Below are 24,091 nucleotides of genomic sequence, written 5' to 3' on the forward strand. Positions count from 1 at the left end.
CAACAGTTTTAATGGTTTTAATAATGCTCCTCTGTACCCATGCTGGGCAGACCGTACACCTGTGTGAGAAAGAGCGATGGCTGACATCAAGAGCCTAGTTATACCCATAATCCGTGAGGAGCTTCAGTCTGGAAAAAGTTAGATCAAAGACTAGTCACTGATCAGCTTTTGATTTTTTTTTTTTTTTTTAACACTGTTACTTTAATCTGTTAGAATTAATTCAGGTTATTTTCTAACGTAATATCTTTGGGCAGCATCTGTGACATGCTGTATGTTACCACAAGGAATTTAAGATATAATAATTACATAAAATTTTTAAGTGGGCCAGAGCACTAATAGGTTTAATTTAGGTTTAATTTATTTTGCTCTCTAAATAGGCTACATTTCCAGCTATACTTTACTGCCGACATGTATAACTTATGGGTACCTCCACCTCTGGGTGGAGTTTGCTTCATATAACCCAAGCTTTATGGATAGTCAGGTCTGAAATAATTTTCTACCTTCTTCGTCTTCTCCTTTACCATTGTTATTATTCATGCCATATACAGTATATGTTGTTTCTTTCTTATTTATATGCATACATTCTATTTTTCTATTTCCATTCTATTATTATTTGTGTACTTTCTTATTCTCATGGGAGTCACACATAATCACAGACTTAATCATGTTGATTGGAACACTGGTTTATAGTATTCAAATATTAAATTATAGTTTTATATTCTTATTCACACTATATGTTAGGTGTCTTTAACTACTATGTACTTACATCAAAAAATAAGTACAATGTACTTATTGTGTTGATGTTGTGTTGCAAACACTGTGCTACTGAGGTGGGATACGGGTAAGGTTAGGGACAGGTTTAGTAGTATCAGTAGGTTTAAAAGGGAAGGGAAGGGTCAACAGTGTAATTATAGCTGTAATTATTGAAATTAAAGGGTTAGTTTACCCAAAAATTAAAATTCTGTCATTAATTACTCACCCTCATGTCGTTCCAAACCCGTAAGACCTTTGTTCATCTTCGGAACACAAATTAAAATATTTTTCATTAAAATCCGATGGCTCAGTGAGGCCTGCATTGCCAGCAAGACAATTAACACTTTCAGTGCCCAGACAGCTACTAAAGACGTATTTATAACAGTTAATGTAACTGCGGTGGTTCAACCTTAATGTTATGAAGCAACAAAAAAAAACAAATAATGCCTTTATTCAACAATATCTAATGATGGGTGATTTTAAAACACTGCTTCATGAAGCATCGAAGCTTTACAAATCATTTGTTTCGAATCAGTGGTTCGGAGCGTGTATCAAACTGCCAAAATCACGCCCCCCAGTGGTGAACCATTGAAATTTCAAAACACTTATGATGTAACGAAGCCTCGTTTACTGAAATCATGTGACTTTGGCAGTTTGATACACGCTCTGAAACACAGATTCGAAACAAATGATTCGTAAAGCTTCGAAGCTTCATGAAGCAGTGTTTTGAAATCGCCCATCACTAGATATTGTTGAATAAAGTCATTATTTGGTTTTTTTTGGCGCACAAAAATTATTCTCGTCGTTTCATAACATTAAGGTTGAACCACTGTAGTCACATGAACTGTCTTAAATATGTCTTTAGTAGCTGTCTGGACAATGAAAGTTTTAATTGTCTTGCTGGCAATGGAGGCCTCACTGAGCCATCTGATTTTATGAAAAATATTTTAATTTGTGTTCCGAAGATGAACGAAGGTCTTTCGGGTCTGGAACAACATGAGGGTGAGTAATTAATGACAGAATTTTCATTTTTGGGTAAACTAACCCTTTAATTACAGATGTAATTGCATGCAGCTAATTATAGTAATATAAGTACAATGTAAAAACGTCTGTGTACATAAGTGCATTGTATCAAATGATTCATTTAAATGACACCTAATAAAAAGTGGGACCATATTTTTATTATTATCAAAGATTATGATTATGATCCAGATAAAGATTAAAACAATTAAGTTATTTAGTTTATAAGTTATAAAATAAAATATGCAAGTGTTGGTCAATTTCATTTACAGAATTGCAGGTGAACTGAAAAACACAGACGCACACATAAACAAGTTAAGCTACTCTATTCTAGCTGCAGAACAGTTTCACATAACTGCATCACATTTCTTTACAGTCAGTACTGCATGAGTGTCACAGAAATATCCATCTTTTGCCTTTCTCCATACAAAATCAATTTGCGTGCTTAGAGAGCAAACTGGGGAGAGCAAACCTCCCTGTAAAGTGTGTGTGAGGGACAGATGCTCGCATGGGAGTTGTCCTCAGTGGCCATCGTGAATGTATAACCAACAACATTTAAAACATGACTGCCTCTGAGGATTAAAAACATTCACAAGTGTTTCAGCATTTACTGGTATTATACATTATACAATCAAACCAAAAATTATTCAGACACTAGATCAATTTTTTATATATATTTTTACTAGTGGGTGCAGGACACTATAGTTCATTTATGTAAGTGAGGATAGCAAAATAAAGTAAACTGTGACATATTATACCCAAAAATTCTACATACAGTGGACTACCAGTAAAATTAATAAATATTTGGAACCAAAAATTATTCAGACACTTGGATCTGACCATGTTTTGCTTAAGCGTTATTTGACATAATTAAGATTATTTTTTTCTGACAGTTTAACTCAGAGATCTTGTCATATTTTATTACCATTTTTTAAACTATAGTGAATAAACTGTATTAATGAATGAAATGTTCAAGGTTTGACTGTAAATATAGTACAAAATCTATAAATGATAAGAACTGTGAATATGTAAAGAAGGGTGCAACATATATGCCTAATATACACCACTTAATTAATTAATTAATTAATTATTATTATTTATTTTTTTTTAGAATATTTTCTTTCTCTCATTCTAAGTGTGACCTGTCTGTAATTATTTTTTTTTCCAGTGGGATAATTATAAATAACCTATCTTTCGAGAGAGAAAAAAACAAAACAGAAAAATAACGATGTGGATTTTGCAGAATCCTTGACACCGTGTGCAAGGTTTTGAAGTCACTTTTTGGAAGCTTCAGAATACCTCTACATGCAGATGCACATTTACTTGAAATGCAAATGATTTACAAGGTCACCCTGGTCTCTAAGTGCTGGTTCCAATTTTTTCTCCCCTCTCGGGTGTAATTGAACTCCACAATTGAAAATCCACAAGGGCATATGTTTTATTTCTTTTTTTTTTCTTTCACCGTGACAGGTGCAAGTGCAACCTTCATGCCAACAGCTGCATCTTTGACAAAGAGAAACTGACTTGCGAGTGTGAGCACAACACTACGGGGCCTGACTGTGGCCGCTGTAGGAGGAATTATCAGGCCAGAGCTTGGAGCGCTGGATCCTATCTCCCCATCCCCAAGGGCACAGCAAATATCTGTGAGTATACACACACACATTCCCATTCCACTTACTGGAAAGAACAATATGCGCTCTATGTTTGTGGATAACAAGGCTCACATGTCCTTTTACTCTGACCATAAACCATCTCTCTTACTGCTGTCCTACCTTTCACAATGCGCTCATGGTGTCTCCCCAGAAGCCATTACCCTACTTCCAATTTCAAACCAGGTCCTCACAGGAACTCTGACACATCACAGTCACTTCTCAACTTTAAGAAGGGCTATCAGACATATTTCATATTTGTTTTACTTCTGTTGAATTATAAACTAAATGCTTATTATTGTTTACTACAGATTTAGTGACCAAGTGCAGAAATTGGGGTGATACCATGGTATTGTTATCCATAGTAATTTGATATAAAATGGGTTCCAAAGTCTCAGACCATAAGAATGCTTCTATTTTGCATTTTTCTAATTGAACATAATAGTTTTATTGTAAATTATAGCAGCCCTATGAATAAATTTTACATCATCATTTTGTTGTATTACATTTTTCAAAATCATAAACTTTTTATTTCCATTTTATTTCCAGTTTTAAATGAAACTTTTGTGCCCAACTGTAAACTATGGTATTGTATGATTACCATATGTCATATTCATATATTGTATTTACATTCAGGGTACTTAAAGGTGCCCTAGAATCAAAAATTGAATTTACCTTGGCATAGATGAATAACAAGAGTTCAGTACATGGAAATGACATACAGTTAGTCTCAAACACCATTGTTTCCACCTTCTTGTGTAAATCTCATTTGTTTAAAAGACCTCCGAAAAATAGGCGAATCTCAACATAACACCGACTGTTACGTAACAGTCGGTATCATTAATATGTACGCCCCCAATATTTGCATATGCCAGCCCATGTTCAAGGCATTAGACAAGGGCAGGCAGTATTAACATCTGGATCTGTGCACAGCTGAATCATCAGACTAGGTAAGCAAGCAAGGACGACAGCGAAAAATGGCAGATTGAGCGATAATAACTGACGTGATCCATGATTACATGATATTTTTACTGATATTTGTAAATTGTCTTTATAAATGTTTCGTTAGCATGTTGCTAATGTACTGTTAAATGTGGTTAAAGTTACCATCGTTTCTTACTGTATTCACAGAGACAAGAGAGCCATCGCTTTTTTCATTTTTAAACACTTGCAGTCTGTATAATTCATAAACACAACTTCATTCTTTATAAATCTCTCCAACAGTGTGTAATGTTAGCTTTAGCCACGGAGCATAGCCTCAAACTCATTCAGAATCAAATGTAAACATCCAAATAAATACTGTACTCACAGGAATCGATGCATGCATGCAGCATGAATGACGAACATTTTGTAAAGATCCATTTGAGGGTTTGTGTGAACTACAGTGTAAATGCACTGTATTATAGTTGAGAGCTCGGGGGGCAGGGAACCCGCGAGCCCGCAATTTAAAGGGGCCGCAGCCTGAATTGGTGCATAGTTGATGCCTCAAAATAGGCAGTTAAAAAAATTAATAAAAAAAAAACTATGGGGTATTTTGAGCTTGAAACTTCACAGACACATTCAGGGGACACCTTAGACTTATATTACATCTTGAAAAAACTGGTTCTAGGGCACCTTTAAGAGAACACCTTGGTACTACCATCATGGAAGTGCATGGAAGCAATCATGCTATTTGTTAAAGGGATAGTTCATCTAAAAAATTAAAATGCTGTCATCATTTACTCACCATCATGTCATTCCAAACCTGTATGAAAAAGGTTTCAGTTGTTTTTGTAGTAAATGATGGCAGTTCATTATTGGGTGAACTATCCCTTTAAGGAGTGTTTACCTTTCAGAAAGATGCTGAACACTTGTAGGACCTTTCTTTCAAAGAACACAGTGCATGTCAAATGTTAGAACTACAACAGAAGGACAGTTAGCCTTTAGAAAACCAGTGCTGTCTGTAAGCCTGGGGACTACACCACCACTGCTGTTTATTTCAAATGGCAGGAGACAGAGCCTTCAATCCAACTCACAGAATGTTTGCCCAGAAGTAAACTAGCACTCACTATATGCTTCTGGGACTAAAGCAGGAGCACATATCACAGATATGACCTTAGCATGCACAGAAACTGTGTGCATGCCAAAACTTTCTTTTCAATCTTCAGCAGGTTAGAAGGTTTGGGTCTGTGTGTGTGCGTGTGCATGCATGTGTATGAGTGGAGCGACGTGTGCCTCCTGGCAGCTTTTGTACCTCATGACTCTCTAGGAGCTGGTGGAGTGTTTTGAAGGACTGAGATTGACAGGACATTATTAAAAAAAAAAGCCAGCACAGACTCTGAACCCACTATAAAACACAGCCTCACCTTAAACCCCTTATTATGGTCCTGTGTGAGGAGAGTGAGAAATCCATAACATAATAATGCTGTAAAAGACAGGCTCTTAGATCATTCCCTTTGGATTCAAAATAATTAGATTAAATAATAATATTTCAGACAGAAGAAAGGCTGTTTGTTATTTTAAAACCAATTGCAGCTGATTTTACAACAGTTCTTTGTGCTTGACACCATGTGGTAAGGCAATGGAGACAAATGGAGTAACTAATTAAAACTAGCGGTTGCATTATAGTGCTTTTTTTACTCTGTTTTACCCCCTCAGATTGTTTACATATGCAGCAGAGTGAGAAATGGCAATAATCCAAAACACGGCTAACGGTGTGTTGCTTGCTTCGTGGCATTTTATGTTTTTATGGAAGCAAAATATTTAGTTAAATAATTTCTACTGTTCATCACAATACTTTCAACAAAGTTATTTTTAATTGGCATTTTAAAAAAATGCATTTTCTATTTTTATTGTTTATACTTAGTTTAAGCTCATTTTTACTTTTATTCTCATATTTGGTTTATTGTGTGTGTGTGTGTGTGTGTGTGTGTGTGTGTGTGTGTGTGTGTGTGTGTGTGTGTGTGTGTGTGTGTGTGTGTGTGTGTGTGCGTGTGTGTGTGTGTGTGAGACCCATGCTGGCAAAATGACTCAGAATGTGCACTGGCTAATTACGAGCTACAGGCAAAACAAGTGAAAAATGTCAATTTTGGTCAAATTTGAGGTTTTCACAAATATGAGCTCATTAAGACCTCGTCTAGTGATCCCAATGCTCCAAATAGCAATTAAACATCTAAAAGTTTTTTTTTTTTTTTACGTTTTCTGAGAGGAGTACCTTTCCTTTGTTTATGAAAAATGCCGTTTTTCTCTGCTCACTTCTCGATGACTGGCGCTCCCCTCAGCACAAGTTTGGTATCATTTTAAAGCGCAGCAATTCCAACTTTGTGAATATTCACAGCGAATTCTCGATGACATGAGCCTGAACCAATGAAATGTGATTTTCAAACTCATTCTGATGTCAACAAAACAATCTCAAAACAAAAGACACAAAACGCAATCCTGATATACACATATACACAGAATTACAGTATTTCAAAATATCTGTCTTGGCGAGTATTCACACAAACATTATCTGTTATGTCTGAAGTGAATGTTTGGTTAACTGTTGGGGAAAACATCTGATGTGTAACATTATATTAGATCCGTGCAGTACAGTAGGTCTTAATATATAGGCTGTCTGTTTAACAATTGTGGTATCATAGAACAAAAAGTTAAATATATATTTGTGTGTATATTTATATATATATATATATATATATATATATATATAAAATATACACACATTGTTTTTAAATAGATATGGGTATCTTGACTGCAGTTTTACTAATTTAAATTATGAGCTCTTAATTTTTTTGTGTTGGTGGAGAGCAGAGTAGTTTCTGCTAGTCCAAGTGGGTCAGACAAATCAAGAAAAGAGCTTGAGATTGAGGAAAGAGTGTTGGATATCACTCTTCGTCAAATCGTGCTCAGACTTCTGGGAAGTGGCTAGGTTCTCGCTTCACATCGGAACGGCGAGTCGGAGAGCGATCAGTTCGAGAATTAGCCGTGACAGACCATTCCTGCTCTCGAGGAGAGGGGAAGTGATGAGGGCGCCCCCCATTTTCTCCCTCCTGGAAAAGGCGGCAACGGGACTCACACACAATGTTCTGGCCTGTGCTGATCTGAATCTAAAATGCCTTCTTATACTTGACTAATGTTTGTGTGTTTTATGGCTTGTCAGATTGATGTAGGGTTTCATGACGCGAGTCAAAATAAGGTCTGATCTGCACTGTGCCTGCTGTTTCCCAAGCGAAGCAATGGCATTCGATATGGTTCACGCACACAAGATCAGCAAGCCCCTGTTAGCGTTTAAAAATGGGAGGATTAGCAAGCAATGCTAATTGTTTTCCACGTCTCTGCTGAGTAATACTCTGTGGTTTAAGACAGCACTTCTGTACAGAGAACTGACTAATTCCTCTTGTCCTGGCAGGATTAAACTGTGCAAATGAAACTTCAAATCAAACCGGTCTGGCCTTGTAAATTACTCGCGATCAAAGCACTTAAAGAGAGAGATGTGTCCCGACACAGTTTCAGTAACGTTTTTTTTCGCTTCTCATTTACCTCGGCTTCAGTCCGTGAGGATAAAAGCTGAACATGATATATGCTGTTATGCGACTTATTGATTTTACAGCTTTTTAACATTTAATTATTTGGATACAAAATTCCACTCGGTATACAACAGGAGCCATGGAAATCACGCTTGAGCGAGATCCACCGAGGGAGGAGATTCATAATACCTCATTTACTTCTGTTCAGCCTAGCTAGCAAAGACAGCCCAGCACATCTGGAGATGACAGTCGCAATGAGAGTAAATTATTATCAGCAGTGCCGTAGTGTACGACTGATGGCTGGTTTTGTTTTTTAATTAGTGTACATAAGTAAAGGGCTGCCAGATGTCAGTTTGTTCGCCTGCCGTTGTTCAGCGTCCTTGAATCAAACGGTTCGTTCCTGGGCTGGAACTATAACAGCTGTACCCTTCCTCCCCCACCTGCCATCCTCAGACATGCAAACTTTCTTATAGGAAGAACTTACACACAGGGAGGAAGTGAGGAAGACAGTTCCAGCCTTGGAGCGCACTTAGTCCTGTAGATGTAAGATGTTTGCCTCTCTTCTTTTGTAACATGAACGATCTTGAAGTGTAATTAAGCGTGTCCTCGATCCTCATTCCACTGCCGTACGGATGCTCTAATTAGTGTTATCTGAAGGGCCAGGTGGCCATCTTGTCTTCTCCCAGAAGAGGAGAGTTATTTTGTACCATTTGTGTTATCTAATTATTCATTTTAACATCTCCACCCTGGTTGCATATCCTCCACAACCACCACGGTTACCATTTCCATCTTGACTCTTGTAGTGTCAACTCGGAAAGCATATTACGCTCCCTCTCTCTTTCTGTCTTTTTTCCCTTTCTTTGTTTTGTGTTATGTTCTCCTTATTCCCCCATGGGACCTGGTTTGTTTACTCTGCCTTTTCCACATCTTTCTCTGTGCTGCCGCAACGGTAATCTCTCTTTCAAATATTTGTTTCTTCCATCACAGGATTTTCCGCCGTGTGTCACATTCCCAGAATCTTAACTGTGACTGTGACTCATCGTAGGCACTTTTTCATACGTGCCATCTCCCGTACAAATCTATTCACTCTGCCCTGTAAGACTTTCAGATGGAGGTGCCGTTACTGTAGCAGAGGTTGGCCGACGGTGTGGATTGTCACATTTCCTTCCGTTTTGAGCCACACGGTTGCATGTCACGGCTCACGTCCGTGTAGAAACCGGATGATGGATGGCCAGGAGATGTAAGTGGCCAGGGAAAGTAATTACAAACTTTGCCTAGGGTAGAAATTTTGTAGATAAGCTTTGCCGGAATGTCCAGGTGGACAGAAAAGCAAACAGATGAGACTCTATGAAGGTCAGGGTGTTGTTCTACTAGAACAACAATAATGAGGCCACCAGCAATTCAACTAGCTCTGTTTCCAACATGAAACATGAAATAAAGCATCACAGAGGGTTTTGTCTTTTCGCTGGTGACGGAAGTGGGCAGTTAAGGAACAGATTGGCATTCAAATGAGAAAAAAGGGAAGTCGTCACAATTTTCATGCCGTCCAGCGGGAATCCCTCAAGCTGGATGACTTGGCAGGCGAGTGAGTGTGTTATGTAGGGCAGGACAGATCTGGTATCTTGCCCAGGTTGGGTTAATTACGTCCCGTCAACCTCTGGGAGGAAGCCTGAAAAATTAACTGTCAGTATAACATGTGTTTAGGTGTGTGTGGGTGGATTTTTCCCCAAGAGATTCTATTCTTTATCATTCTGTGCAGGTTCATACAACATTGCAGGTGTATTTTGACAGCATAATTGCTTGATTGTGAGAAAAGGGTCTTATTAATTTATGGAATGGTAGATTTGCACAAAATCAAGGAAGAATTTGTTAAAAAATATGAATAGAAGGAATGTAGGAAGGAATAAACAAACTTTTAGGATACAACAGCCATGAATTTTTTCATAAGCTGCATCTGAATTGGTATTTAGATATATTTACAAACCAAAATCGTTTGGTTCCTAACATTCTTCAAAATATCTTAAAAAAAAAAGAAAGTCATAAAAGTTTGTAAAGACATGAGGGTGAATAAATGTAAATAAATAAAAATTTGGCAAACTATCTCCAAAATTCTAAATTATTTTTTTTAATGAAATGATGAAGCCTACTCTAAATAAGAATCAGTATATAGAATATATATAGGATATATATAGTATCAGTATATATTCCTAGATCAGTGGTGTGCAGTGATGTTTTGAAATGAGGAGGCAATGTAAAACCAAATAAAAATCTCATTAAGTTTGCCTTTAATGCATTTTTACATTTATTCCAAAATAATAACTAAAGGCAGTAACAATTTAAACAATATATATTCTATTTGTAAACTGATGTTGAGCTGTTCTGTTTAATAGTTGTAGTAGTAATAGTTAATAATATTTTAAAATATATTTTCATCAGTCAATCATCAAGCTCGGTAAACATTGGTCACAGACAAAAAGATATAAAAAAAAAAAAAAAACAGTCATCATTTTTTCAGGCCATTTCAAGCTTAATTTTGAAACATAACATTCATGACTTAAAGCTGTGATATCTAGTTGTTTACTTACTTTTAAATAAGTCCACCCATTAATGCCATAATTTTGTTCATTCAGACCGATTTGTGAATGCACACAAAAACAAGAGGCGGGATTTATCGCACAAATCAATCACATCCAGTTATAGCGTGATGGAGGCATTGCCTCCTCTCACTTAACTTTTCTCCCATTCATTCTCAATTACCCCCCACCAAACCCCCGCAAGCTTTAGGGAGTCTGTTAAAACTCACTGGTGTTGCTGTTGGCCAGTTACTTTAGAAAAACAAGTAATTTGTACACTTTTTAATGTCACATTTTGTAATATTTGCTTTGGTTTATTTTTGTAATATGTAAATTTTCTCATTTAATTTTTGAGGAGGCACTGCCTCCCTTATATATCTTATATATGTATGTATATATATATATATATATATATATATATATATATATATATATATATATATATAGATAAGATATATAATATACATATATATGTATGTGTGTGTGTATATATATACAGTTTATATATATATATATATATATATATATATATATATATATATATATATATATCTTATATATATATATATATATATATATATGTATAATATATATATATATGTATATATCTTATCTTATATATATATATATATATATATATATATATATATATATATATATATATATATATATATATATATACGATTTTTACAAAAAAAATTCTGACAGTGTAGAGAGGCCATTCAGATCATTTCAGGTGTGTTAAACAGGCATTATCATAAAAGATGACAATCTAACATGTAAAATCAGGTACAGGAAAAATGGACAAATCCTCCTGGATATATATTCATTTAGCACACACAACCCTGCCCATCATCAGTTGATTCTGGAGACTCGAGTGACCCCAGAGTGCAGAAGTTCAGATGGTAAAAATCAATGGAGTGTGCAATAAACATAAGCAGCCTAATGTGTTTCTGCATCAGGCTTCACAATTTGATTCCTGCTCTCTGACATAATGGAGAGTTCCAGCAGGTGAGGGGGGCTGAAAACCGCTGTGATTGAAAGGTAATCTAATGATATGACACATGATATTTTGCGTCCGTCTCAGGCGGACGACTGTCCAACTCAAAAGAGGAGAGGTGAATAAATAAATAAATTAAAAATGAGGTTGTATAGCACTTACATGAATCGTGAGGATGAATGTGAACCATGACTAAAAGCCTGACTGTATTTAAAGCAAAGAGAGCGGACAATGTGCTATGAGAGGTGCTGTGTTACACTGTTGATGCTGTTTAGAGTATATAGAGACGTCTGTATTTGTTTCTGTGGTGTCAGATCCAGCATCAATATAAGCTGTAATTTTTCCATGATGACATTCAAGTAAAAAAAAAAAAAAAAAATCTCATAGACTTGCATTAACAGAGGGAACCAAGCCTTGCTGTATCTAGGAATCAGAATATCACAGAGACTTGGGGATGCGCTCCTTTGAATTTAAAAAAAAAAAAAAAAAAAAAATTAAAGAATTTAGTGCTGTTGCATTGTTGCCATATATAAAAAAAAACTTGGATTGAGACACCCAGGAGACCACAAGGGGGTGCTATAGGGGTCAGTGAAAAAATTTAGGTGACAAAAAATGTAAATAATAATAATAATGGTAATAAAACGAAACCAAGCAGTAAGTAAAACTCTCATGTGCTATAGTTTGCACAGTTGAACTTGCATGAAGTCTTCTGTGAAAGTGTGAAAGATTTCTAGGATTTCATCAATGAAAATCATACAGAATTTCATCAATGAGGGACTCTTTTTGGTATTGGCAGAATAGATGTGAATAGCATGATGTTATCATTTATATTTCGCTAAGCAGGTTGTCCTCTCTACTCCTTTCCCTCTTCTATCTTTCTGTTTTCACTCGTGTTCATTGGAGGTGCCTGCAGGTGCCTATTTTCCTAGTGATTTCTCAACCCTCCTTCCAAAGGTCATAAATTTGACTCTTAACTGTCCCTATGAAGCAAAGATCAGAGAGAGAGATTAGATGCCGCACACTAGATCGATGGCACATGGCAGGGGCGTGAGTTCAGCTCTCTTTCTGCCACCAGAGCATTGGCTCCAAGAGTTCTCCATCATTCAAAGGAAATTCTCCATTCACTGTTCTCCAAATTTTTTTTTTTTTATCACATTTTAAAATTAATGTTTTTGCTGTTGCTTATGTTATGTACTGCGATCAATATAATCTTTTCTCTCATTTCTCTTCTAGGTCTGCCAAATAGCGTTGGTCCAGTTAGTAAGTAAACAAACTCATAGAGCTAAATCACAGGAAGTGCGAGATGAACAGCTTTGCTTCTCACTTTACCTCAAGTCCACTTCTGGTTGAACGTTAATTTCTGATTTTCATTGGATCTGTTGAATATTAAACTGCGCAACCTAATGTGATTGGTTTGGAAGTTAATTAGAAAAGGGTTAAAGTAAACTGTTTCTAGAAAACATCCACATAAATACAACAGGGGCTTAGAAGCATTTCAGGATCTCTTCCAAAGTAGAAAAGGGGGGAATATCATTTTAATATGAGAAATGCAGGTCTATCTGGTATTATCTGGTCCTGCCAGGGGCCTCATAAGCCAGCAGACAGATAGAGTTACAGGTGCAGGGGGGTTGAATGTGAAAACTGGAGCCACAGAGATATTGAACAAGTCAGAATGCATGTAGAGCCCTGAATATTTCCACACGCTTCACTTCTCTTGGGTCCAGGACAAATATACACATTTCCTCTTTGGATAGATTGGTGTAACATATCAGAGGTGTATGGAATAACATTGAACATATCAAATATTCAATAATGAACATTGGAATTATTACAGGAGTTGATAAGGATTTGTACATATCTGATTTATACATACATAGTGTTACCAATGAACATTTGTTGAGAAGAAATTCTTGCACTTTTAATCAGAAATGCACGTCGAACCAAGTGGACACTCCCCTCTCCTCCTCTCCTCAAGTGTGTTTTGTGTTTGGCTGTAAAGCATGGCTTGTGCTGTGCCATTTCTGCATGGGCTCACTCCTTTATTTCTTATTCAATCGTCAGACCACCCTCAAACATGCTACTGTACCATGAACATCCACTCACTGTCCTTCATGGTGAATTTACACACCTCCGTCCAGAAAGACACAAAAATGAGACACTCACAGTACAACTAGGGTCCTGAACAGTTTGATGATACTGAAGCCATAAAAACTGTCCTCTGACCATCACTATAACAATTATAAACACCATTCTCTCCCTTTCACACAACCTACAGAGAGAGAACTTGTAAAGAGTGTCCTTGAGGACGGAGATGTTTTGCCTGAGACTGAAAAAGAAAACACTGCAGTTTCCTCAGAGTTGCTTGAGGGTAATTGAATTCTTTATTGACTTTTCCCAATTCTATTTCAAGTTTATTAAGCCTGCCAGAATTGCCTAATGCAGGCATTAGAGCAAAATTAATATTTTAAGATGAGATTTTGGCTGTACAGGATTGCATTTCATTACTGGGATGGCATTGATTAAAATCTGTCACTTCTTATTTATCCAATTTTTATCCAAATTTCCACTAACAAAAACATTAATGAAGAGCAGATGTGATGAGCAACGCTCTTAATCACTTGCTAATACTTGACACATTTTATATCAATAATAAAGTGCTCAACGTTGTCCCATGGGTATCATGACACTGGCTTCTGAGTGTCATGTAATGTAATGAAAGAGGACAGATGGATTCGTCCATCACTCTGAGGGCAGATAACTTCCAAACTGTTATCAACTCCAATGGTTGTTCATTGCTGTGTCCTCACTCTTTGTGTCTAACTGGATAAAAAAAAAAAAAAAAAAAAAAAACTTCCATGAAAATAGTTGTGGAAAAAAGTGTTTCTCCAAATATTAGGTTAGTTTGATGGATCCAAATTGTTTAGTTTAGAAGAATTTAGAAGAGTTTATTTAGCACATTAAGACACTTGTTTGTGTTTTAATGTGGTTGAGTATCAGAATATTCTTCAACTGATGGGGTGATGCTGACAAGACAAATACTAATCTAAAGAATGAGAAACACTTTACAACGTTGACACACCCTCAGCTCACATTATCCTATTAATCTTACAAGAATAATTATTTGTTTTTCATCTTTAATTTCTATCATAAAATATTTCTGGAGCTTGAACTGAAAACTCATATTTATTTTCACGGAATTCCCCGAATCACATGGAAAAAGAGTCATTTCTCCCAATGTGATTGGACATAGAGGCCATTTCATAATGGGTCTTCAAGATGGGTTTCCTCTGTCAGTAACTTGCGTCTGCATGCATTCCGAGTCCCCAACCACCATGCTATGTCCCTGGTGAAAAAGAAAAAAAAATTGATTCAAATTCATAGACGTGTCCTCACTGGAATTCCTGCACCCTGTCCTCGTTTTACACACTTTGCCCACACGCTGAGGTCAACCATGAAGCAGCACATAAGGGACTTAACCATGTTTGTGTTGGATGGAGGGAACGTTTGGTTTGGTCATTTCGCTTTAGTGCTGCCTCTGAGATTGACTGAGAGACTGCCCCATTCCCAGTCTTAATATTTCCACATCTAAGGAAATGAATTGTATGTAATTATGAGGATATTCCCATCAAATCATCATTTCAATTGTCAGCTTTTTTTCAACCAGAAGCACACTTCACATGAATCAATTTGATAAACTGAACAAGTATCTCAAGCAACCATGATTACATATGCGCACAATCCAGTCTCACAGTGCATCCGAAAGACTGACACAATTTCCCTTCATCTCTGTCAACCGTCATTCCCATGTATTAATATAGAATTAGCCAATACAGCTCAATTACATACAATCTCTAGAGATGACCTGTGATTGGTCTATTGGTTGCTTGTTCTCATCGAGCCTATCAGCTCAACTTTATGAATGACCCATCTGGAGATGTGTGTAGCTGTTTATGTGTACATGAGTCCAAACTAGACCCGTCCTAGTGCATCTGACATCCGACAGCCAGTGCATTCAATTAACACCTGATTTCTCCTGCTTGCATGCAGTTCGGCAGAACATTTCATCTCTAGGTGTCGCTAACAGAAATCAAGGTAGGGTATATTTTTCAACTTGGATTAAATTTCCTTTGATCTGACTCACAGAACAATTTTTAGACTGCTATGAGAGTGAAACAGATCCAGCAGAAGTTTGCTGACAGCTAGTCTTTTTTGTATATTTGTTGTACTGACTCATTCCAGATGGACAAACATCTTTTTGCTTTTTCTCTTTCACGTACAAGTTTCTGACATGTCTCAAAGCTGAGATTTTTGAGCAATCAGCATTTCTAAGAAACAAGCTGAACAGCCATATAGACACATGCGAAGATGATTTAAAGCATTATGCCCTCCATTTTAATTAGGAATGGCGCTCTCTCTTGGGCCCTCTCAATCTTTTCTCAGCCCTGCTGGGGAGTTTTCATGGCTGTTTTAGGTATACTGATTCAAGTTAATACATATGCAGAAAGATGTCCAAAGAGAAACATCAGGGAAACAGCAGGCCTGAATAAACAGTGCTTTTGATTGAATTGGGGGTTGGAGGTTAGTGAAGGACATAGTGCTCATTGCAACTTGGGTTGTTTTGTGAATGCATGATGAGCTGATAACTTTGGGATTGTTCTGAGCCCCGTTGTTCTGCTGTTGTGTCAGACTGGCAGCGGGATGTAGGGATCTAAGCCTTACGTGCTCTCACACAAGAAGCCTGGGAAGCTCAACTACGCTAATGCCAGCTGAGGAGTTTCTGCCAGCAATGCAGGCTTTTTCTTTTCCAGAGCCGTTGAAAACTTCCAAACCGCAACAGCTGCAAGGAATGGAACGTGCACTATGCAAATTTGTGTTCTTTTTGTGTCTATTTTTATCGTTTATGACAGAGAGAAACAGGATTTAAATAGTCTGCATTCTTGTTTTATTGTCAACTTCATTCTTCTTTTGGTACAAACATTATGTAATGTTCATATTATAATTTAATATGTTTTTATTTTTGATTTATTTTGTCCAGTAGCTCCTCAAGTTGCTTTGTCAACCATTCCTTCTGTACAAGTTGCAAACAGTAAGAGAGGTAGGAGGACTCGATTCATATCCTCTCACTACTCTGTGTCAGTGTATGTTGTCCGAATTACCCTCCCACCATCCCCTGAATGAATCCAGAGTGAGTCCTGTACTTTCTATAATTGCAGAACACCTATCCCTGACCTTACTTTTCCCACTTTCCATAATATCAAGATGTACCAGTAAAAAGATATTGATTTTATTGTATTTACTTTATTGTTTAATTTCTTTATTATTAACTTGTTAATTAACTCCATCCTGAATCAGCATGGAAACTCTGTCCCAAATGCTTTTGGGACACGAGTCTTTGAAATTCGAGGAGACAAAGATTTTACTTGATGAATCAGAAGGTGAAGCATCATGTAGATTCTGCCGGATTAATGTGTTGTATACAGTCGATGTTGCTGATCCGAGTTTGGATGAGAACATTGAATCTGATATAATTCCACAGTGGCTCACAGGCGAGAAGCCCGTCAATTTTTTAGGCTAAAGTGGGCCCTCTAAAACATTTCTCAGACAGAATGATTGACATATCCAGGCAGCTTTAGAGATCGTTTTACAGGAGATATGTCTGTCTCGACTCCTCCAGTCAGGGGACGGGGGAAAAGGCTGCTGAGGAGGCCTGACCTCAATCCAGATGTTGATAATGAGAATCCCTCCATTTCTCCCGAAAGCCCTGAAATCATCTCAGGAGGGAAGGACACGGAGGCTTTATGAACGAGAAGATTTGTCAGACCCGTTGGATTGAGAGTGCTGGCCAGTTGGTTGACCAAGTGTCCCTGGCAGGTCAGGGCGCCACTTTGTTATGTTATGCCAAGAGCAGCATCCGAGTATTGAGATTCAACTTCACTTTGAAACTAGGACAGACTCCTTGCGGGTCCTGGATAAACGTTGTTTGGTTTCTTTGGAGGCTGTGGGGAAATAGATAGGAAGTTATTTCTGATTTGGTTGTGCTATTTCTCATTTTGGAGCTGACAGAATCAATACTGAAAAAAAGTGCTTTGTCTTTCATTTTATGGCAGTAGTTCTGTGGAGAGGATACAGTTTGTGTACCCGTTTTCGACCTGAGAGGCTTTGTTATTTCGGGGGCATAGAAAATAGAAGCCATTGTTTTATTCTCATGTTTGAAAGTTCCAGCTCCTTCACTACACCCTTCCATCATTTCTTTGAGACAACTCTCCATGAGCAATAGAATATAAATACTGTGGATGTAAATTTCAAATCGCATGTGCACTCGCATTTTGCCGAGGTTGAAAATTACATCTGCTCGTGTTTGATTTCCATTCCTGCTCTTATTTTCCTCTCCATTGCTGTGGTGTGCTCGAGGCGAACTCTCTAATAACAACACCGCTTCTCCATTCATCTTAAGGTGATCGTACATCTAACACTGCTGGCTGCATCCATGGCAGTGCCTGCCACCCTTCCGCTGTTTCAGACCATCCAAACCTCGCATGCCATGGTGCCCCTCTTCTGCAGCGCCGCCGCGACTCGCACACACATACCCTAAACACAGCCACATCTCTCTCCCCTTTTTGCAAGACTGTGAATGCTTCAGTCACTCCAATCGCTGCAGTTACATCGAGGTGCTAAACACCGTCATTTGCGTGAGCTGTAAGCACAACACTAGAGGGCAGCACTGCCAGCTGTGCAAGCTTGGATACTACCGCAATGCCTCAGCAGAGCTGGACGATGAGAATGTTTGCATAGGTCAGTCCTCCAGCACTCCCAACCACCAACACAGCTTATCGCACATCACACATCCTCCCAAATTCTGCCGTTTGGCCTTCCCTTTCTATTGCTCCATCATCCTTCATCTCTTCACTCCCTTGTCTGTGTCTGTCCATCTCTCTGTCATCACCCGAGTCTCTTCACGCATGCTTGTGTGAGTCAACAATGTCACGTTGAACCACATCGCTCTAGTGTTTAACTACAGAACCAGCAAGTATATGACACAATGATCCATGGCAGATAATAACAGAACACACTGTCTGAAATTGCTAAAATTGGCATGTTTATTAGTGTAAACTTTAATGTTTATTACAAAGCCCAGAAAGGAAAAGAAAAAGTATCATGAAGCAGAGAACAAGAAATAAGACAGAAAGAAAAAACAAAAGACAGACAATAAAGCCAGAAAGGTGTCATTGTGAGACAGAGGTGATGTCTGCCATCACACTTCCCCAGTGAGGTGTCTGGGAGGGCTCACAGCCACAGAAAAAGGTGCTGCGTGCTGCATATGTCACTCTGGAAAAGAAGAGAGCGAGAGAGGTGTCTGGGAGCAGGTCACGGCTGTGTGACTTACACACACATCTTTAGGTGTTACAGGTCACAGATTCTGACCTCCACCTCAACCCAGCAAAAGCTGTACTCACAGGAGGGCCAAAGAGCTGTCAAAATATGTGAAAAGTGCATCTTGGGAGAGGTTTGTGTTAGTGTTCTAGCAAAGCATTAATAATTAATAAGCATTAATGTGTTCTACTCACTGTATCAAAACCTTAAAGGGTTCAGCTAAAAATTAAAATTCTGTCATTAAGTACTCACCCTCATGTCGTAAGACCACCCGTAAGACTTTTGTTCATCTTCAAAGCACAAATTAACATATTTTTGATGAAATGCGAGAGGTATGTCTCTTGTCCATAGACCACTTTCAAGGTCCTGAACGCCAGCTCAGTATTAGCAAAAGCTCTTCATGTGAGCAGCACGGCGCATTCGTGTGATGTTGACACCAATAATGAGTCGGCGTTCTGACATAGAACCTGGAAGCGCTGAATGTAAACAGTGTATGAGAATGACACAGAAGAGATTGTTTTTGCGCACAAAAATATTCTCGTCGCTTCATAAAATTGAGGTTGAACCACTGCAGTCACGTTGACCTTTTTAACAATGTCTTTAGTACCTTTCTGGACCTTGAAAGTATTGAGTCAGATATCTCTCAGATTTCATCAAAAATATCTTATTTATTGACTCATTATTGGTGTCAACATCACACGAATGCGTCGTGCTGCTCACATGAACAGCCTCTGCCAATACTGAACTGGCGTTCTGGACCTTGAAAGTGGTGGTTAAATTGCTGTCTATGGATGAGTCACATACCTCTCGGATTTCATCAAAAATATCTTAATTTGTGTTCCGAAGATGAAAGAAGGACTTACGGGTGTGGAACAACATGAGGGTGAGTAATAAATGACAGAATTTTCATTTTTGGGTGAACCAACCCTTTAAGGCTATTCACACTTATAGAGAGTTCTGTTGTGCTGGGCATACTGGTGAATTTATACTGAAAATAAGTAGTTTCTTCAAAAAACAAAAATGCAGTTGTGATCAGAAATGCCAGTACACAGTTTCAGGCTAAGTTCTTCAGAGGAAACACAAGAGAATTAATCAGATTCTCTTTTGAATAGAAAATATTAAAAACGTTTGCATATTTAAAACCCCTCAGTAGCTCAACATCTGCTCAAAATATTTGTCTTCTCCATAGACGTCCCAGAGATGTAGGTTTTGAATGGCCCTTCAGCACCAAGAAAGTAATCAGACCCTGGGTAGTTGGCCAGATGCCTTTAGGTCAAATGTTAGTTGGGGTGATCCATGACCTAGAGAGTTACTGACATTCCCAAAATCAAGTCACACTCTTTTTTTTTTTCCTGTTCAGTATCTTGTTTCACTCAGAAAAAATGCAATTAAAATTATGCAAGTGAAATGTGTTGCAAATGCTGTTTCATGTTGACTTGAATAAAATGGTCATCTTCAAGGACATTTCCTGTAGTTTCAAAGGATTTAATTATGAGATATTTTTGAGGAGAAATTATCAGTATTTGACAGCAAACAATTGGGCTACTCAGGAACCCTTCACCATGTGTCTCTGTCTTTCTTTTTCTCTTTTGTATGTTCCTTTCCTTCATGCCACTCATTTTTTGTGCTAAACTAAATATAGAAATGTATTTTCGTAAAATTATTCAGAATGCACAGTGCAGTCATTCGCTTTATGGGACTTCTAAGACCTTAAAACATTCACAAACATACATTTTCCTCACTAAACTAAATGCCATTGTTTCCATTTTCCACCCTCACTCACCTTCCCCAGCTGATGCTTCTCATTTTATTCCCTTGAAATGGAAGATGTAAGGTAAATATTCAGATATACGGGTTATAAATCTGTCCTTTGTAGACTAGCAATGTGCATGAAGGAGGCAGCAGAGGCCCATTTTGAGCAAAAATGCTTTTTGTGTAGAAAACAGAGGGATTTTATTCATGAGCTGATCTGAGAGGCTGAAGACCACAGACCCCGTCTCTCCACTGTGTGTATGTGTGTGTCTTGTTTCTACAGACTGTAATTGTAATCCCTTTGGCTCAAACACTGATCGCTGTAATGGCACAGGATATTGTAAATGTAAGGAGGGAACGACAGGGGCTAAGTGCCATGAGTGTCTGCCAGGATATTTGTGGGACAATGGCTGCAAATGTAAGTAGAACCTCCAACCAACCTGCAGCTTCAGTCCCCTGCTCTCTTTTCCCTCTCTCTCACCCCCTCCCTTCTTCCTTCCCTCCCTCTATTTTCTCTGTTTGCTGCTGCTTTTTTGGCTTACCCGGGAATGAGCAGCTTGGTTTGCTTACAGCACTTGGGAACAAATAAACTTGGACTGATTTCCTTCCGAGGCTCAGTCACACCTGTTATACTGCCTTGTTAGTGGTTTAACTGCAGATTTCATTTTGAGGGAATTATTATCATCATTTATTAGAATTGTTTTTTCTTAATAGTATTACTGTAGAATTCTTCTCAAGCACAGAGATAAATCATGCAAACAAATCTCGGCAGAATCCCATGCATGTGCATTTGTGCAGATGAATGCAGACAGCTGAGCTAATATTTGAAGTGAGCAGAACATTTGACGCCTGCGCTGTGTTCTCTGGCTGTTTGCTGTTATGGCCACATTGTGATGGCTGGTCTTCTCTCTTGGCTCCAAGTGTTGCGGTTGAAACGATCCGTAGGTCAAGCATTGATTTGTATTCTTCAATGGGCTTCCAGCATCAAAGGTCAACATTTACCAAAGCCTCAGATAACACAAAGGGATTTTTGGCTGTAATAATGTTAGATGGACAGTCCAGTACATGTGTATATCGAGTTCAGAGTGGCTTTGAATGCAACAGTGCGTTGCATTCAGTTGCATTCATTCTGGTTTTGTGTGAGAAGCAGAAATTCACACCATCACATGTCACGAGATTAAAGTAAACCAGAGTTTGGTACAAATGGTGGCATTTGGCAAATGCACTCCCATTATTGTCTGTTCTAGAAGATGTACTCAAAGAGAAATAAAGAGACACGTTCTTTATACACATCCATCTCCCACCAGCATGAAGATGCATTGCCATGTGACTGTTTCAGCCAATGGAATGCACTATGGTATAGCACCATAACCATTTTAATTTGATGTTGTCATCAACACAGACGCTTTTTTGTTAGATGTCCTAGATAACAGATTTAAATTTGTTGCATTTGTCTCATTAAAAGTCCCGAAGGCCAAAATGTGTGTGATAAATGTAATCTTAGGCTCGTTTTCCTGATCCCGTCCATCTGTATGCAGATTTCGGTATGCAATTAAAGCTCAAATCTTTCTTCAAATAAGCCTTTTCTTTCCAGAGCACCATGCAGTCTGCTGCTGTTCTCAATAAATATTATCCCTCTTATCAAAAGCAAACCAAATAAATGGCTCGATTTATTCGCTTATTATGGTTTATTTACATGCAAGAACATTATGAATGCAGAATTAGAGGCTGAGCACATTTTTCTTTGTTATGAGTGCACATGCTTTAAACATATACAGACCTTCTGTTGCTCTCTTAAAATAGACCCGTGCTCATATTTATTAGATAAAAACGCCTTCCTGTGCATGGGCTCTAGAGAGCTTGGGGTAGGATACAGAGGTTAAACTGTTTGTAGGATATGAGAGATACATTCTCAACCAACAGCAGAGTAAATAGTTTCCATGCCCCCCGTCCCCCCCCCCCCTCTATTGGAAGTTAAAGGTGTTTGTTAGCACCCATACCAGCTATAAATCACTGACGGGACTCTTCTTGCCTCAGCACCTTTTTCTGGTCATCGGGGGATATCAAACTGAGGAGACAGAAAGAGTTGAACTCACAGGGTGAACCAAAAAGACCCAAACTCTTGAGAGATACATTACCTACATAACTGTGCCTCTTTAAGTCTGTCTTCAGATGAAGCACAAGAACACTCTTGCCAAAGGCCGCAGTTGTGGAAAAGGTAATCGATCAATTCGCTCTTTCCCACAAAAAGGAGTTCTAAAACTCTTTCCACAGACACAATCAACTCATTACCTCTTTCTGTACAATCTCCTTCTCATGGACAGTTTGGTAAGAGGCAACATTGATGTCTAGATTGCAAACAGTCAATATGCCCTACACATCTTTTAAAAAAGATTCATTTATAATAGGAAACATCTTGTCTATAAAAGAGCATTGGGCAACTTGAAGATTTAAAAAGATAAAAAGCTCCTATCCAGAACATTGAATCAATAAAACCTCTTTTATAAACAGTCTTTTTTTTATTTCCATTTCTTTATCATTTCTTAAGAGCAGGCTTGACACGTTAAAAATGTGCTCGGAGAAGGACAGTTGATAGTCATTTCATGAATAAATAAATGTTGGAATTAAGCAATAATTTAGTTGTTTTTAGTGAAGGGAAAGACCTGTTAGTGTTTAATGCTGTTATGTTTTACATTTAAAAGAGTTTCAGTAATGTTGAAGTTTTTGTGGTTACCATTGTGCTGAAGAGTAGATACATGAATGTAAACACTACATTGACACAATAAGCAATGACTGTGCTAATGCTAATAACAAGTAATATCCTACTTGTTCATTAAATATACATTAAATAAGTTATGTTAGCATGTGCTATGATAGCTAAGATTAATTGGTTCCAGGGCTACAACTCTGATAGTTTGAGCGACTTGTTTTTTTTTTTGAGTAATCAACTTAAAAAGAAAAAATATTGTGTTTATGCTACAAATTAAGTTCCTCTAACTCAGTATAGCTTGTTGGTTGAATGTAAATTCACTCAGTATTGTCACAACCATGTGATATTCAGAGGTAACTGCAAATCAAGTTTGTTCGAACACTCATGCATTGCTTTAAATTTGGACACATAAGTCTTTAAAGATCAGACAGAGAACATTGAAACTATTGCAGTTTCTAATTAGGAAAATGCATTAATTTTGCAAAATTTAATTAATAACTCAATTTAACATATTGTAATGATAATTTCCTAACATTTGGATACACACTGATAATTTTATTTTTAATTTTATTGTTAATAATAATAATTATTATTATTATCGCAAATAAACTGTATCAGTGTGTATCCAAACGTTAAGAAATGTATGATTTGCATGTCTTTACTAACAAATACTAATAAGACTAATATTAATTGAATACATTCAATCTATATGTGTTAATCACTGATAATTCAAATAGCTTGTTCATCTTGCAGGTCCA

General features: G+C 37.6%; 1 protein-coding gene across 9 annotated transcripts in view; it reads left to right on the plus strand.

The window, feature by feature from the left end:
- ntng1a (netrin g1a) overlaps positions 1-24,091 on the plus strand; it is a 102,814-nt gene that overhangs the window by 75,123 nt on the left and 3,600 nt on the right. For 2 of the 9 annotated variants that reach the window (XM_048174206.1, XM_048174205.1), the window contains exons 4-7: positions 3,244-3,416; positions 12,734-12,760; positions 18,125-18,292; positions 20,907-21,041. In XM_048174206.1, the coding sequence (XP_048030163.1) occupies positions 3,244-3,416; positions 12,734-12,760; positions 18,125-18,292; positions 20,907-21,041 (503 nt within the window). Of the gene's footprint in view, positions 1-3,243; positions 3,417-12,733; positions 12,761-15,547; positions 15,593-16,535; positions 16,596-18,124; positions 18,293-20,906; positions 21,042-24,091 lie in introns of all 9 variants that reach the window. The other 7 variants (XM_048174207.1, XM_048174209.1, XM_048174210.1 and 4 more) reach the window with 7 other exon arrangements.

Source organism: Megalobrama amblycephala, linkage group LG22 (assembly GCF_018812025.1).
Source record: "Megalobrama amblycephala isolate DHTTF-2021 linkage group LG22, ASM1881202v1, whole genome shotgun sequence".
NCBI classification, from domain to species: domain Eukaryota; kingdom Metazoa; phylum Chordata; class Actinopteri; order Cypriniformes; family Xenocyprididae; genus Megalobrama; species Megalobrama amblycephala.